At 40.1% G+C, this 17901-nt stretch overlaps 1 protein-coding gene across 1 annotated transcript in view; it reads left to right on the top strand.

Moving 5' to 3' along the window:
- Window positions 1–1394: 1394 nt before the first annotated feature.
- The window catches only part of LOC145558231 (ADP-ribosylation factor GTPase-activating protein AGD4-like), a 28139-nt gene continuing 11632 nt past the window's right edge, over window positions 1395–17901 (top strand). Inside the window, exons 1-5 of the mRNA XM_081619389.1 lie at window positions 1395–1674; window positions 2341–2417; window positions 3151–3248; window positions 11417–11487; window positions 17730–17792. Coding sequence (XP_081475515.1) covers window positions 1627–1674; window positions 2341–2417; window positions 3151–3248; window positions 11417–11487; window positions 17730–17792 — 357 coding nt within the window. The 5' untranslated portion in view covers window positions 1395–1626. The remainder of the gene's footprint in view (window positions 1675–2340; window positions 2418–3150; window positions 3249–11416; window positions 11488–17729; window positions 17793–17901) is intronic.

The following is a 17901-nucleotide window of genomic DNA, read 5'->3' as shown; positions in this document are numbered from 1 at the left end:
GTCAAGCAAGGTTTCTCAAAGTAGAGTCATTACAAAGTATGGCGCTTTTGGTTGTATTCCCAGACTCCTAGAAAGTACTTATGGAATGGTGTCAACGGTCAGTTTTTCTACAACAGGGTACGGCCTTTTGGTTGGTGTTGGTCTCAACAACTTTTCTTTTGATTTTGTTTTAGGATTTTTGCAAACTTCAGTTCTCATCACTAGGTTCATCTCGTGTTTTCCGTTTAAATTGGCAATTCTTGGCCCACAATGAAGCATCAGTAAGTTTCTCTTGGTTTCCCAAGCTCCAAAGTCAATGGTGTTATGCATTTGGTGGTCTTCATCGCGACTCCATATCTTGGTCCTCGGCCACTTTATACAAGGTTGCTTGTTTGATGTTAGTGTGTTTAGTTTGGTGTATTAGTTTTTTAGTTATTTTTAGCTCTCTGATGTTGTAATTTGTCCTTTATTTATGAAGTTTTCATTGTCAAAAAAAAAAAAATAAAAAAAAATAAATAAAAAATAATAGCCAACCTATCTATATTAGTAATAATATTGCCCTTAAAGATTTACCCCTTTAAATCCAAACCTATTGGATAATCAGGCATAACGTTAGAAGTGATATCATTGATTTATTTTTATTTATATGTATATATATATCATTGATTTATTTTTATATATATATATATATATATATATATATATATATATATATATATATATATATATATATATATATATATATATATATATATATATATATAATAATTCAATTGAAGTTAAAATTGATAGAAATAATTAATTTTGCAGTAATATTTTCTTATATATCCAATAGCTAAATTAAGTAGGATCTAAACCTACATCTATCATCTTTCATGTAAGAGCATGATGCTCGATCAATTCAAAAAATGGGCTTGTATACATCACACCAAAGTCTCAATATAGGTACCTCCAAAGATAGATACTCTTTGTTTCCTCTTTGAAGACGACTAAGTCTAAAGTAACTCTAAACAGACTTTAACAACAAAAGATAGCATACGCAAAAATTATCCATCCTACCTATCTTTATTGATTGAGATATCATACAAAAACAATCGCTATACATTGTGTGTAAATAGCACACATAACGATGACATATTGCATAAAACATGGCGTGATGTACAATAGCATTACTCTTTCCGTTCCCCTTTGTTCGCTCAATACGGGGATGATTACTTTTTTAATCTTTAGTTGAAAGAAATCGCGGAGAGAGAATCATTGTAAGGGTCAATGTAGTGGTTAGGAAAGTAAAGGTGTGGTTCCTACACTCGTATAGGACTACAACCAAAAATAGTATGGGACAATCTCAAATGGACATACAAGACCTATCAAACAAGAACCGAAAAAAATAGAAAAAAGAATTGAGTAGTGTTTGTAGTATCTGTACGAAAACAAAAAACCAGAAGGGTGTCGGGAGAAAGGCGAAACTTGGTATCGTATGACAGTGAGGTGACATCTAACTCCCAACTCAACTCGACTCACCTCACCATTTCTGCAACTCTCTCTCTTTCTCTTTCTCTTTCTCTCTCTTCTTTCTCTCTCCTCTTTCTTCTTCATCACTTTCACCTTCATTCTCATATTATCACAAACCTTAATTCCTTACCTCCAATGGCGTCCTACATTGATCTAGAAGATTCACCTATGTTTCACAAGCAGGTACCTTTAATTTCCCGTATTATTTTCATTTAATTTGATCTGCATTTTGTATTCTTCATTGTATTAATACTTTGAATCGATCTGAAGTTGAAAAATTATTGATTGGGTTTATTTAATTGCGCGCCGCATAATTGAGTTGCAGATTTATATGATTTTTTTGTGAATTTTAATCGAATTGAAGAAACTATGTAATTGGGGATCATATTAATCTCCTTTGTTTGGGGGCAACTCTTGATCTTAAGCTGTGACGGACCGCTTTGTTAGCGAGGGCAATGATGTAGACGAGATTTAATTTACTTATGTACCTACCAATTAAGCTAGTTGGCATTGCGTTCTTATCAATTTTTATTACATTACACTGTAATCTAGTCTCAATTTGTAGTGTGTCGATAAGAATCTTGCGAATTTCGATTGTCTCGATTGATTTTGCATTGAACAATTTGAGCCACGGAGGGAGCTTTCCAATTATAGATGCTTTTTTTTACTCCTATTTATCTATTTATTGATTTATTTTATTGGCAAGGTATAGTCTTTTTAATTGATATGTTTCTAGCTTTGAAAAGGTGTAAGTAGTGTGATGTTACTTATAGCAACGAAGCGAAACAAGTGTCAGTAGAAAGAATGATCTTTCTTTCTGATATGAGTATGACTGTTACTATTGAGCAGGTGTTTTCGATGGAACAGACGACCGATGAACTAAAGGATCGTTGCCAGAGACTTTATAAAGGATCCCAGAAATTGCTGTGAGTACTCTGAAGAAGTAACATTTATTGTGAAATCCCCCTCCTATATTTAGGAAATTATTATGCAAATATTTCTCATGTTTTTTCCCACGTCGAGGAATTGTGACATAAACCAAGAAATGTAATGTAAAAGGATAGTAGATTAACAAGGTTAGATTAGGGTAATACACCTCTAAAGAATGTAACTCGTTTTAACCTATCTACTTATGTAGAAATTGTTCCTACTACCGATTAACAAATTAAGTATACTATAGGATTTCTGTGCAATGAGATATCGACTAGATGAGGGGAAGACTTTAAGGCACATTATTACCTATGGGAACAAAGAAATCCAGGGTAGATGATACAGTTCACGTGTAAAATAATCCATTGCTGCAGGAAACAAAGCATGGGCCTTTATAGAGAGCAACTTAAACCAACAAGGCCTTGTTGTTTTTTTTTAAAAAAGGCTAGATATTTCAAATACTCCTTTTGTTGAGAAGTTGTGCATCTTGCGTAACTTCCTTAATCACCTTGTAGTGGGCCAGTTGCTGTTTTGTTTTCCCCTTGGGAATTTTCTTGTCCTTCCCAGTGCAAATTCGTTGCATTTTTAAGCAACTCTTTCAATGTGAAATCTAAAATTTATAATGTACCTAAGAGCATAATTAATAAAGAATTATAATAACAAGGTAGATGGCATGCACAATCAGCAGTAGGATCTATATCTGAAACTAGTTTACTCTTGATGTTGCAGGGCTGCTCTTTCTGAAGCTTATGAAGGTGACACCACTTTTGCAGATGCTTTAGAATCCTTTGGGGGACAGGATGATCCTTTGAGTTTATCTATAGGAGGTAAGTTGAAGTTTGAGAGTTTGTTCCTCACTTGAACAGCAGAAAGCAGGCTTTTTATTATTATTTATTTATTTATTACTATTATTATTATTTTTATTTTTTATATATAAGACACAAATGCGTAATTTTTCCCAGCTTATAGCAGCCTTTGGTTGTATGATATTGGTGGCGAATTTATTTATAATTTGACTGTGCTCCCTTAAATGAAAAAAAATCAGGACTTAAGGAGGTATTCTTATATTCACCATAAAGGATTGTCTCCTGAAGTCTTACCCGAGAATTCTATTAGAAAACTGAACTGTCATATAATTGGAATGCTGGTTTCCTGGAAGCCACCCCAAAAGTTAAGTGTAGTACAGAGGGAAGGGTTCATATTATAAGATGTGCATCATGTTTGAGTAGAATTATTGTATTTAACATTCTTTGTCATTCAATGAAATCCTTTTCGTTAATATTAAGAAAATATTGCATTGTGCAAGGGTCTTATTGATGGTTCAAGAATTGATTTACTGTTAACATTGTGGTTTGATTTAAAGCTTGATCATCTCTTAGAAACAATTTAACAAGGAGTAACTCTATTGATAGGTTGTCGTGCACCTGTCAAAAATAAATTCCTAACAAAACCAACTAACAATGTAGTAGGGTAAGTAGGGTCGAATCCACATAGAGATGGTTATTCAATCTAACTTCTAAGGTATGGAGAAACTAAACTATGTCACGAAATTGAGATAAAAAAAAAAAGTCTAAATTAAAAGAGGGATAAAATGTGATGAACCGGGTCAACGATGCAAGTCAACCTATGATGGTGTACTCAAGGCGCAAGAAGGGAGATCAACTAGCAGCATAGGGAAGCAACATTACTTTGCAACAAGACAAAGTTAATTAAAAGGAAGAGAAGGAAAGAGGACAAGTTAATTCCTAGATGTTTTGAAATGGTTTTTCCATTTTAGCTAAGTATCACAAGTATTAGTTTTCAAGGTCATGTTGACCATTAGCAATCTCTAGTATAAGTTAGTAGTAGTAGCAATTAGAAGGGCGTCCAGAAAATTGTGAGAGTTCATTGAGAGACTTGTAGCCTCAAGCTACTAAAGAGATTAATAGCCTCAAGCTATACTATCATCATTAGTCTGTAATTTGCAAACATTCAGTAATCAATCGTCCAGCTTTCCCTTCCTAAATTGAGTAACTTAATTACATTGCCTTAAGGTTAAACCGGGTACACCACAGTTGGTATCAGAGCGGTGGTCCTGCGGCTTCCTTTGCCGGAAACCACCAACCAGATTTAAAAAAAATAAAATAAATAAATAAAAATTTTAAGCCATGGAATCCGACATACCTCAACGGCTCACCGCCATAGAGGAAGCACTGGCCATCATCCAAGAAAAACTACAACCGCAGGAAGACAACCTCACGCGCGTGGTAGCAGCTGCCATTAAAGCAGCCATGGATGAGGAGCGAAAAGAGCTCGAGAAAGATTGGAAGAAGTCGGAGGAGGTTGTGGCTAACACGGTCAACCGCCTAGAGGAACGCCTGGACCAGTTTCGCACCACCGTGAACGCTCAATCTACCCTAGATCGAAGTAAATTCTCACTGGAAAATTTCTCAGCCTCAGCCACAACACCAACCCGTCACACAGCCAGTCACACCGCCGGAAGAAGGGCCCTTGAGCGGGGAGAACAGCTTACAACCGGAACCGGAAATGGGAGAACGACCATTCGATGATCCAGGGTGGCACCCCCCGGATAATAGGGGATGGCGTGGCGGAGGGTGGAGAAATGGCGGAAGAAATGGTGACGACGGAGGGGGTGGCGGTCACTGGAAGCATAGAAAGCTCGAAATGCCCGTCTTTGAAGGATCCGACCCGGATAACTAGACCGCTCGGGTCGAGATGTTTTTCGAGTTTTACCGACTATCGGAGAGAGAGAAAATAGAGGCCACCGTGGTGGCTATGGACGGTGCGGCTCTCAAGTGGTTCCAATGGGAGCAGAAACGGCGTCCGTTCTACGGGTGGCCGGATCTTAAGCACCGGGTCCTCAACGAGTTCCGACCTTCCCATGCCGGAATGTCACACGAACAGTGGTTGGCGGTTGAGCAGGTGGGCACGGTGGCCGAATATCGCCGGCGTTACATTGAGATGGCGGCGCCACTAGAGGATATCCCGGAGAGCTTAATGCTTGGGCAGTTTATCAATGGCCTAAAAGATGAGATAAAAGCTGAGTTACGTCTCCTTAACCCAGCTAACTTACAAAGGGCCATGGAGATGGCAGGCCGGATTGAAGAGAAGAATAGAGCCCAACAAGGGAAGAAGCCCACGCTGAATTGGAAGGGGGGTCCAACTAATGGATCCACTTCCTCAAATCCCACCCAGAACAGTCAAGGAGCTAACAAGGGAGGGCTCATTTCTACATATGGGCTACCCAGTTCAAGTGGGTCGTCAAGGGGGTGCCCCAAGGCTCCAGAAGGATTCGTCAACATGGGCCGGACCAACTCTGGTTCAGCCCGAAGCGCCACTGGAGGTACCCGGAGATTGACCGAGTTTGAGATACAGGAGAGAAGGGCAAAAGGATTATGTTTCCGGTGTGACGAAAGGTGGGGTGTGGGACATCGGTGCAAGCGGAAGGAGCTTAGTGTTCTCTTGGTGGCGGAAGGAGAAGAAGGGGTAGAGGTAGAAGGGCCGAAGGAGGCGGAGGATACTCCTTCCGAGGGACTAGGTGGGGTATCCCTATGCTCCGTGGTTGGGATTCATAACCCAAAGACAATGAAGCTTCGAGGGGTAATTAAGGGGCAAGAGGTGGTAGTGATGATAGACCCCGGAGCTACGCACAATTTCTTAGCTCTCTCGGTGGTGGAACAAGCGGCCATTAAGGTGGTTCAAGGTGGGGAGTTTGCGGTTGCTCTGGGAAATGGGAAATGGGGACACGGTCCGTGGATGTGGGGTGTGTAAAGGAGTCAAGGTGGAATTGAATGGTGGGATAACCATCACGGAGGACTTCTTACCGCTAGCTTTGGGTAGTGCCGAAGTCATACTTGGGATACAATGGCTTGCTAAGTTGGGATCGGTGGTTACTAATTGGCGAACTCACGTCATGAAATTCTCGATCGCCGGAGTTCCGGTCACGTTGACCGGCGACCCCACCCTTGAAAAAACACAAGTCACATTGAAAGCCATGATGAGAGTCATCAAGAAGGAGAAACAAGGCTTGCTAGTGGAGTTAAACAAGATTGAGCCCATTGAAGTGGGCCCAAGGCCAGCAGGCCCACCTTCATTTTTGGAGGGCATTGTGGGTCAGTTTCAGGAAGTGTTCAATATGCCTTGTGGCCTACCCCCAAATAGAGGCCATGAGCACTCTATTACGCTCAAAGAGGGAACCGATCCAATTAGTGTTCGCCCTTACCGATACCCGCAAGTGCAAAAGGATGAAATTGAGAGGCTCATTCACGAGATGTTGGAGGCCGGCATCATCAAACCGTCCTCAAGTCCCTTTTCGAGTCCGGTTTTGCTTGTAAAGAAAAAGGATGGGTCTTGGAGGTTTTGCGTTGATTATCGGGCCTTGAATAAGGAGACGGTCCCCGATAATTATCCCATTCCCGTGATCGATGAGCTACTTGATGAGCTTCATGGTGCAACCGTGTTTTCTAAACTCGATTTAAAATCGGGTTACCATCAAATACGCGTCAAGCCGGAAGACACTCATAAAACGGCTTTCCGAACTCATGAGGGTCATTACGAGTTCTTAGTAATGCCGTTTGGGCTTACTAACGCACCAGCTACCTTTCAATCGCTTATGAACGATGTTTTTCGGCCTTACTTAAGAAGGTTTGTATTAGTCTTCTTCGATGATATATTAGTGTATAGCAAGACAAAGGAAGAGCATCAAGGTCACTTAAAATTGGTGTTACAAAAGTTGGAGGAACATCGACTTTACGCCAATCTTAAGAAGTGCGAATTTGGTAAATTAGAAATTGCCTATCTGGGGCATATAATCTCGGCTGAAGGAGTCTCAATGGATGAGGAAAAAATTAAATCCATTCTCGAGTGGGGTATTCCACGCAATCTGAGGGAATTAAGGGGATTTCTCGGATTAACATGGTATTATCGAAAGTTTATTGCTCATTACGCCCAAATCGCAGGCCCGCTCACCTCACAACTCAAAAAAGAGAGTTTTGGTTGGTCAGAGGCGGCAACTGCGGCTTTTCAGAAATTGAAAACCGCCATGACCACCGCCCCTGTCCTGGTTGTTCCAAATTTCAAAGAAGGGTTCGTGGTGGAGACAGATGCGTCCGGGTTCGGTTTAGGGGCGGTTTTGATGCAGAATGGGCGGCCAATTGCTTTTACGGTAAGCTTTTAGGGGTTAGAGCGCGCGGGAAGTCTATCTATGAGAAAGAATTTATGGCTATTTCTTTGGCAGTGGCGAAATGGCGATATTATCTGTTGGGTCGGCCTTTCGTTATTCGCACGGATCAACAGAGCCTTAAATTTCTGGCTAAGCAGCGCGAAGTAAGTAGCGAGTATCAACGGTGGTTACGGAAGCTCGTTGGGTTCGATTTTCTAATCCAATATAAGCCGAGCACAGCCAACCGGGTGGCTGACGCCCTCTCTCGGAAAGACGAAGGGCTGTTGGGGCTGCCTGAGAAAAAGGACGAGAGGAAGAAGAAAGGGAGTCTCTTGCCTGAGAAAAAAATCGAAAAGAAGAAGCAAGGAAACTCGTTTGAATTTGGAGCTTTAGTCCACTCCCAATACGTGGATTGGGCTGAACTTGAGAGGGAGTTGAATGAGGACAAGTGGTTGGGCCAGATAGTGACGGGCCTCAAGGAGGGAAAGGAGGGGCCCAAGGGCTTTCATTTGGAAGGGGATCGAGTCCTCTATAAGGACCGAATTGTTTTATCTAACTCCTTTAAATTTGTTGAAATACTTTTGCAGGAATACCACAGTTCACCCGTCGGAGGCCATGACGGAGAAATCAAAACTTACCTCCGCCTCGCCGCCGACTGGTTTTGGCCGGGAATGCGAAAAGATGAGGGTAGATTTGTCCGAGAATGTGAAGTCTGCCAACGAAATAAGACAGTGTGTAGGAATCCGTTGGGGCTACTCAACCTCTCCCAATTCCCGAAGCGATTTGGGAAGATCTCTCCATGGATTTTGTGGAGGGGCTGCCACTGTCCCGTGGGATTGACACCGTGCTCGTGGTGGTCGATCGCCTCTCCAAGTATAGCCACTTCATCGGACTTAAGCACCCTTTCAATGCACTCAAGGTAGCCGATGTTTTTGTCAAAGAGGTGGTTCGACTTCATGGTTTTCCGGCATCAATCGTGTCCGATCGAGATTGTGTTTTCATGAGTACGTTCTGGAAGGAACTTTTCCGGTTGCAAGGTACACGTCTCAACCGTAGTACGGCCTACCATCCTCAATCGGACGGACAAACGAAGATCGTAAACAAGAGTCTCGAAACGTATCTCCGTTGTTTCATTGCCGAGCAACCCAAGCAATGGGCTCGTTGGCTACCATGGGCGGAGTACTCATACAACACTTCCCCTCACACCTCATCCAAGATGACCCCGTTCAAAATCGTTTACGGACGTGACCCTCCTAAGTTGTGGCGCCTAGGAGCAGGCAGACTATGGTGAGTTCGCTAGAAGAGAGCTTGAGGGAACGGGATAACATCTTGGAAGAATTGCGGATTAATTTGAATAGGGCCCAGCAGGTTATGAAAGCCAATGCAGACAAGCACAGGAGGGAAGAGGAATTTGCAATTGGGGATAAGGTGTTTCTGAAATTGCAGCCTTATAGACAGAGATCACTCGCCAAGAGACCGTATGAAAAATTAGCAGCAAGGTTCTATGGGTCCTTTACAGTGTTGGAGCGAATTGGAAGGGTCGCGTACAAACTGCAACTACCACTGGAGTGCAAATCACACCCTGTTTTTCATATTTCCCAACTCAAACGAGTACTTGGTAGTACCCCTAGCAACCCCACCATTCCTCAACAACTCTCGGCAGACCTGGAATTATTGGTGGAACCGGAAGAGTTGCTCGAGATCAGGCGAAGGAAGCGCGGCAATGCTGTTGCTTTGGAGGTGCTTCTTACTTGGAAAGGGCTTCCGCACTTTGAGGCTACTTGGGAGGACTTTGATGCTACTAATTTGCGATTTCCCGCCTTCCACCTTGAGGACAAGGTGAAACTCAAAGGGGGGAGTGATGTGATGAACCGGGTCAACAATGCAAGTCAACCTATGATGGTGTACTCAAGGCGCAAGAAGGGAGATCAACTAGCAGCATAGGGAAGCAACATTACTTTGCAACAAGACAAAGTTAATTAAAAGGAAGAGAAGGAAAGCAGACAAGTTAATTCCTAGATGTTTTGAAATGGTTTTTCCATTTTAGCTAAGTATCACATGTATTAGTTTTCAAGGTCATGTTGACAATTAGCAATCTCTAGTATAAGTTAGTAGTAGTAGCAATTAGAAGGGCATCCAGAAAATTGTGAGAGTTCATTGAGAGACTTGTAGCCTCAAGCTACTAGAGAGATTAATAGCCTCAAGCTATACTATCATCATTAGTCTGTAATTTGCAAACATTCAGTAATCAATCATCCAGCTTTCCCTTCCTAAATTGAGTAACTTAATTACATTGCCTTAAGGTTAAACCGGGTACACCACATAAAATAATTTATAAAAAGACCTAGGGTTATGGTTCACCATGTTTATAGTTCTAAATCTATCAAATATCAATAACAATTCAATCAATCAGTAATCTAGAGCAATTGCTAAGCCTACGGTCGGGTCTTAACGCTCTCAATTCAACATATGCAGTACGGTCGCTAACATGATCAGAATTGCTAATTGTAGGGAAGCCTCTAAAAGTAAGATCTTTCGATTCAAACTCTTATTAACATGAATTAATCAAACAATTGATCAGGTTGCAAGATTAACAATAAAACACTATCAATTAGAGAAATCAATAATCAAAATATTTAAATTATCAATCAAGATTCATAATATAAACATGGATTCCCAAACCCTAGAAATAAACTACTCTAGCATGAAATAAATGATAAAAACTAAATCTAATGAAGAAAGCATAATTAAAAGCAAGAAAAAAGAAATAAAATACCTCAATGAATTAAAATAGTAAACCCAAGAATCATCCATGGAAGAATCCATGGAGATGCCATGAGAAACTAGGGTTCAAAAGAGAAAACTCAAAAGAACGTAAAAATAAAAAGTATAAAAAGGCATAATATCCCTTGAGATATTTATAAACTTCCTAAATCTAATCTAAAAATAAATAAAGAAAAGAAATAAGAAAATAATATTTACAAAAGTTGCAATGCTATTGGATGATAAAATATGACGTGACACGAATAAGATCGATAAATCAAGGAACGAGTGAAGATGTGTAGCGACGAAGCCTCGTGGGCTGCCTTGGCTGCTTGGCAGAACCTGCGGCCGCAGGGTGGTGGCCGCGCCCTGGCAGTAGCAGCAGCGACCATCGGGTGGCCGCGGGATATGGTCGCAGGCTACATAGCTCGGATTAAAACGGACATAACTTTTGTTATAGAAAGCTTCTAGGGGCGTGTGACCTATCATTGGAAAGCTCTTCAAGTCTAGTTTCCAACGCAATTTGAATCGCTTCAATCCGATATTTAGAACTCAAGTTATGATCAAAAGAGTGATCAAAGGTCTGTTTTGCCACTTTACAAACCTTCGTTTTTCTTCGTTTCTAACTCAAATTCATTTCCGTAATGTACATAACGACCCTTGTGAATGCTATATTCATGTCTCATGCACATATTAATCAAAATCAACATCCACGAACGTGGGATCTTTGATTTATAAACTCAATTAATCGACTTCCATCCAAATATCATCCGAATCAACTCCAAACACAACGAAAGCATCCAAATGTCTATCAAATCACCTGAAACATTAAGAAAAACACAAACGGAGCGTAATAGAGCACAAAACAAACAACTTATGTATTTACGACCTAAAAAGCGACTAAAAGACCTAAAAAGCAACTATAAACTTAGCATAAACGTGCCTATAAATCCTATATAAATGTGATTCATCAGCTATCTGCTGGAATTTTATTTGATACTATGTTATTTCATTTTTCCCAAGTATGGCATGGTTTATATGCTGCTTTTATATTAAAATTGTTTTCTTCAGGTCCACTAATTTCTAAGTTCACCAGCGCATTCCGGGAGCTTGCAACTTACAAGGACCTTCTTCGGTTGCAGGTAAGCCGCTTCTAGTAGCTTCTTTGTTTGGTAAGTTGTATAAATTTATCTGAATGGGGTTACCTATTACCTCCCTTATGGAGAATAAGGGCTAAGGATGGTCTTTAGGCCTTAAAATCTTTTGGTAACACTGCTTCAGTTTTGTCCTGCTATTTCCTTTTAGTTGCTTTGAAGTCTGTCAAACTTAGCTTATCACTCCACTAGCGTAAGCTTAGTAGATCAGGTTTTTCACTATTTAAACCTATATCATACACTCAACGTTGTTATTAAAAATCGACATTTTCTTTTTGCCTTATCGATTGTATTTCTCAAAAGAAAATGTTGAGTACATGTGTGTACGCTCTCTCAGGCGCACGTGGACACATATTATTATTGGCAATATACATGCACATATACACACATGTTATGATTGACAATATCAATGCCTCTGACAAGGCTTTTTTTATTGTACCCTTTCGTCGATTACTTAATCTGTCCACTTTACAAGACACTCCTGTTTTAGCATTCCATGTGAGCAATGTCCGGACTCTCAGTTACAGAGGCATTCCCGTGAGGCCGTGACAAAGAAACAGAGGAGCTCGCCTTGATTTTGAACTTTAGCCTCCCGATTATTGGTGGTAAGGGATACTAGGATGTGAGTGGGGGATTATTAGGCATCTCTACTTGCAAGAAGTGTTTGGTTTGCTTATCTTCACCAGCACGGTAATTCCTTTTCTCCACTGGCCTATTTATCTGGAAGGCTGGTGTTCCTCTGATGGATAGAGCTTTTATTTGGAGCTTGGTGTTGGGTATATATTCTGAAGGAATTGACCAGATAAGTGCATGTTGTGTCGTGCAAATAGTGACTTGCTTCCGTATCTTCCTTCATTGTGAGATGACGAGTCATAATTGGAGGTTTCTTGCTATCTAAGGGAGTATTGGGTTATCCCTCGTACAGTGTTGGAATTGCCACAAGTTTGTTTAGTGGACTTTGGAAGGGCGAAGGAGAAGAACATGTGGTAGCATTATGCATTTACGATGATCTTGTAGTACTTGTGATTATAACTAAATGCACGTGTTGGTGGGCTTAAGCTGCTGGTGATTTACTTTGGTTTTCTAGAAAGCGTCACTGTTCTAGAACCATTTTGATTATTTCATTATAATCCATAACTTCTAAAGTGATTCTTTGGATGTCATTGAAACTGTATAGGAGGGTATGCATGGGTTTCTTTAAAAAATATGGTTTGGCACAAATATTAAGGTGTAAATTTAGGTTCTGTATAGCACGTGATTTTTAATACTCTGTATGTTTTTAAAAATATGTGATTGGGTGCATTGGTTCTTAGGGAAGAGATAAAGCGTTATATGTAATATGATATGGACATTTTGTGAAATAAAATGAAATAGGTACTTTCATACCAATTAGATTGATGAAAATATGGTCAAAGTATTTCATATAAATAGTCAAAAGTTGGAACAATTATACAAAAAAAAAGAGGAAGCATTTATTAAAGACATTCACACCAAGGATTTGGAAGTATGAAAAAACTAAGCAGGAGTGTATTCCAAAATTTAAATCATAAAGAAATTATAATTATATCCAAAAAGGACAAAATGACAAGCCTATATAATAGCACTGAGTGAAATTACTGTATATTATCGCCATAGGAAAACAAGTCCTTGGGGCCTTAAGAAATTTGGGTCCCCTGGGAGGGGGGGGGGGGGGGGGGGGAGAGTTTATTGACATTTTAGGCTTAGTAATAGATGAAATGACTTATGTACCCCCATTTTTTAATCATTTCCCTCCAAAAATTTCCCCCTTAATTTTGCTTTATTTCCCTCCAACTTCCCAACCCTTAGTCTCTCCCTATAAAACCCCACTTTCCCTCTGTATTTTTCCTAAAATTTCCCCTCCATTTTTTCGATCTCACCTCTTCTCCTTTTCTTTTTGTTTCTGTTTGTCCATGCTGGTCTGACATGGCTGGTTCTGCAGGAAGTGGTTCCTCTTCTGGGAGCAGATTTGGGAGGTCCATGTGGGTGAGACGAATTCAATGCAATTGTAATCCACCAAGACTTGCTGATATTAGGGTTTCTGACTCAATTTCGAATCCAGGGAGGTCATATTACAAGTGCAGGCATTGTGGTTTGTTCATGTGGGTTCCTGAAGATCAGATTATAGGCAATCATGAAGAATCATCGAATTTGAGAGTATTAAGAGAGGAATTTATTGAGTTCACAGACAAAGCATATGAGTTTGCAAACTATGTTTATATGGTTGTTAGAATTGCTCTAGTGATGTATCTTATTTTGTTGTTTGTAAGCCTGAAATGAGCATTGTGCCATGTACTTCAGGGACTAAGTGTACTAGTGATTTTCTTAGTTATGATTGAAAATGGAAAAATAATTTGCATTCTGTTTTAACTAATATTAACAAGCTGAGCAAAATGGCATCATTTGCCAACATTCATTAAAGTCAAACTCAGATCCAAGTCTTAATATAGACAAAATGGCATAATTGTTCAACATACCATGTAAGTTCAGCAAAAAAAACCCAAAAAATAAAGAGTTGACTACAAAGTTTGACTTTCTATCAAAATTACTAAAAAAAGCATAGGCTACTGCTAGTGAAAACAGAATACTTGCTAGCTTTGAGAGTTTCCTTGAGACATGTGGATTGGTTGGCTAGGCAACTGTGAGGCTGTCAGCACTGTTTGTTGCTCAGCTGAGGGTCTTCCCTTCTTTCCCTTAGCTATTTTGGTTGAAGCTGCTGCTTGAGATGCTGAAGGTTGAGTTGCTGCAGACTGAGATCCAAGTGCTTCAAATTGCTTTGCTGCCTTGGCTGCCTTAGCTGCATTACTTTGGTCTCTGACCCTAGGGTTCTTGATGACAACAACATCATTTGACTTCAATTCTTTTCCTGTTAAGCCTCCCTTGCAGGTTGTCTTATTATGCCCAAAGCAACCACATTTGCTGCATTTCACTGTTTTGGACCTTTTTCCAGGTTGCTCCTCACCTTCTTCTCTCTTCCTGTTCCTGCTTGGTCTTCCAATTCCCCTCTTCATCTTAGGAGGCATGATGATTCTACCTGACTCATCTGCAGGCCATTGTTCTGTGTCAGGAATTGGATTGATGCAGACACTGTAAGCTTGCTTGTAAGTCTTGACAGAGTACCAGGAACTGACAAAGTCATGTGGGTCCAACTTGGCATCAATGCAAGCCCTAATGGCATGCCTACAAGGCACACCTGTCAGTTGCCATGCCCCACAAGAACAAACTTTCTTGTTTAAGCTGAGTGGAAATTGTGATCTTCCCTCATGAATTTCATATTCACCTGGGCTGGACTTGAATACTCTGCATTTTGAGCTAGCTTTTCCTATTTCTTTCACTAGCTTCACAACTTTTGGAGTTATGTCTTCATCATTCCAAGATCTTGCATTCTCCATTCTTGTTGCAATTCTCACCATACATACCCTCCTTATTCCTGCACAACATTATCTTACTTAGAAAAAAAAAGACAAAATCAGAATAAAATAGCAATGTTAAGACAGTGAAAGCTTGGTTAATACCTTCTAGCAAAGTCAAAATAGGCCTACACCTATTCACCCCTAGAGTAGAGTTGAAGCTCTCTACAAAATTGGATGTATTGGAGTCATTGCAAACATTTGGGTCAAATGCATGCTTACTCCACTTAGACTTCTCACCCAACTCTGCAAACCAAGTCATGACATCATCTCCTCCTGCTTTTTGCAACTTCTCCATAGCTTTCCTGAATGTGAAAGCTGAAGAAGCATTGCATGCTCTCCAGAACAGAACATACATCATAGGGCCTGGAAATAGCCTCTTGTAGTTTCTACTTAGATGCCTACAGCAGAACCTCCTGTCAGCTTGTGGCCACACTTGTTCTAGTGCAAGTTCAACTCCCTGAAAAAAGATTACAGGCTGTCATCATTTGTATGTTTGCATATAATAAAAAAGAGAGTGAAAGCTTGACAAAAACAACAAATACTTGCCTTTTGCCTATCAGAAATAATGGTCCAATGCTCTCTTGATGAATCTTTTACAATGTTCAGCAAATGCCAAAAGAAGTAGGTCCAGGACTGCTTGTCTTCTTGGCCAACTACAGCATATGCTATGGGGAAGATCTCATTATTTCCATCTATTCCCACAGCAGAGAGCAATACCCCCCCATAGTTTCCCTTGAGGTGGGTTCCATCTACACCAATTAATGGTCTAACACCCCTTAAAAGACCTTTCCACTGTCCAGTGAATGATATGAAAATCCTTGAAAATTGAAGCTCTTTAGGGATTGACTCTGTTTCATTCAATGCACAAAAAGCCTTGGTCTCTGGGTTTGTTTCTATGCACATCTTAGCATACATTGGCAGTAGTCTATATGACTCATCATGCCCTCCAAACAACTGCTCAATGACATAGCTCTTTAACCTGTACAAGGTTGACTGCCTCATGTAGATGCCATATCTTTGAAAAAGGAGTTCATTGAGTGCTTTCCCAGGAATGTCTGGGTTAGCCCTGATGTCTTCCATGACTTTCTGAGATGCCCACTTCACATTGCATATGGGGTTGTAAGTCTCTAAGCCCCTGCAAGTGTGTATATTGGGCCATATTTTCTTGATTGCCCATGTTCTGCCATCTGCAAGTCTGCTGGCATGCAATCTCCAATCACAGCATTCAGATTGGCAAACTGCACTGTATCTCTTGTTGTCAGCATACTCTACATTGATAGCAAACCTTTCTTGGACAGCAAAATCTTTCAGAGTGTCCTTGAAGTGAGCCTTGTCAGTAAAAATCATCCAAGGCCTGAGTGTTATTTTACCAAAGTCAGTATCCTCATACATCTCACCATTCTTGTATAATCTCTGAAAATAATCCTCATCATCTTCATCATCAAAAAAATCAAACCATTTTGATGGTTTCCAACTGTCCTTCACTTTTGGAATCCTAGTTATTTGTGCTAACTCATCTGCTGGAATTGAACCCTTTGGTGCAACATCCCCATCAGAATCCTCATCATCTTTACTCACATTAACACCATGATTTGGTTGTGTCTCTACAGACTCAGAACTTTCAACAACAAAAGTCATCTTTCTTCTAACTCTAGAATCAGTTGTGCCTTGCCTCTCACCCACATTTTCACCAGCACTACTACCCTCACTCATATTTGCATTAACCCTAGAAGCTGATCCTTCTAGCTGACTCACTCTATCACCAACACCTAGCATCCTTCTCTCAGTAACAGTTGATCCTTTCCCTAACCCCTTTCTTATAGCTGTTGATCTAGGTACCTTTTTCCTAAACACAGTTGTTTGGGAAGCATTTGTCGATGTGTCATTAGCAGAAGCAGAAGGTGTGTCAGTCACTGTCAAAGGTGAAAATCTAGGACTCCTTCTAAGTGCTAAACCCTTGAAGACTGTGTTTGGAGACTTGGGAGATGGTGGTTGCATTGGTGCTGTTTTAGTGCAAATTAAATACATACTCTACATAAATAATTGCACACACAATATCACGCACTTAATACACCTGAAAAAACCCTAAATTCGCAAAAATACAGAACATTTACATCATGAATTTAACCTAAATTCGAAACGAAAAAACAGAACATCACATCTTCACCAAATCATGCAAAAATGAACAGTAGTAGTGCTAATGTACCTGAATTATGCAAGATTATCCTCAAATGGTTGTGTATACCAAAAAGATCAGCGAATTTCCCTTGCAAAACCCTTGGACTTCGTCGTGATTGCACCAGAGAGCAGAGGAGAGAGAGATGAAATTTGAAAGAGAGTTTGTTTTATGTCAAATCGACTTAAATGGAAGGGGAAGGGGTTTAATTATGGGTGATGGAGGGAAGGATTAAAAGGGGGCATTTTTGTCTTTTCCTACTTTATTAACCTAATCTCAGCTTTTAACCTAAAATTACTAAGTTATTAACGATTGATTAACGGACTAATCACGTGAGTTAACAAGTAATAAACTGAGGTGTACCACAAAGAAGTCAAAAAAAATTAGTGGTGCCACTGAGAAAAGTCAATTCCTTAGTGGTACCAGTGGGAATTTCCCAAAAAATAAAAACTTTACTGCCAATCTTGTGGGTATTGTCTCATCTTTGGGCTTATTCTTGGAGCCCTGATTTCCTTATCCTGGATTCCTGGTTGTAAAATTGATTTCCAGTTTTACATTTAATGTTTGTTGATTTTCTAAAACTTGAAGGCATTGTATTTATGCGGATTTTCATTCTACCACAGGTGGAACATGTTTTAGTTGATCGTCTCCAACAATTTGTATCTGTTGATCTCCAAGATGCGAAGGTACATATTGAACTCTACTGATGAAATGATTGATGGTGATTAGAAATATTCCCCAGTTTTTCCTAGTGTTGCAGGAAATGTGATAGTATATTTTTCACCTATGTATTAT

Source organism: Chenopodium album, chromosome 9, assembly GCF_948465745.1.
Source record: "Chenopodium album chromosome 9, dcCheAlbu1.1, whole genome shotgun sequence".
Taxonomy (NCBI): domain Eukaryota; kingdom Viridiplantae; phylum Streptophyta; class Magnoliopsida; order Caryophyllales; family Amaranthaceae; genus Chenopodium; species Chenopodium album.
This window is presented reverse-complemented; position numbering and strand designations above follow the sequence as displayed.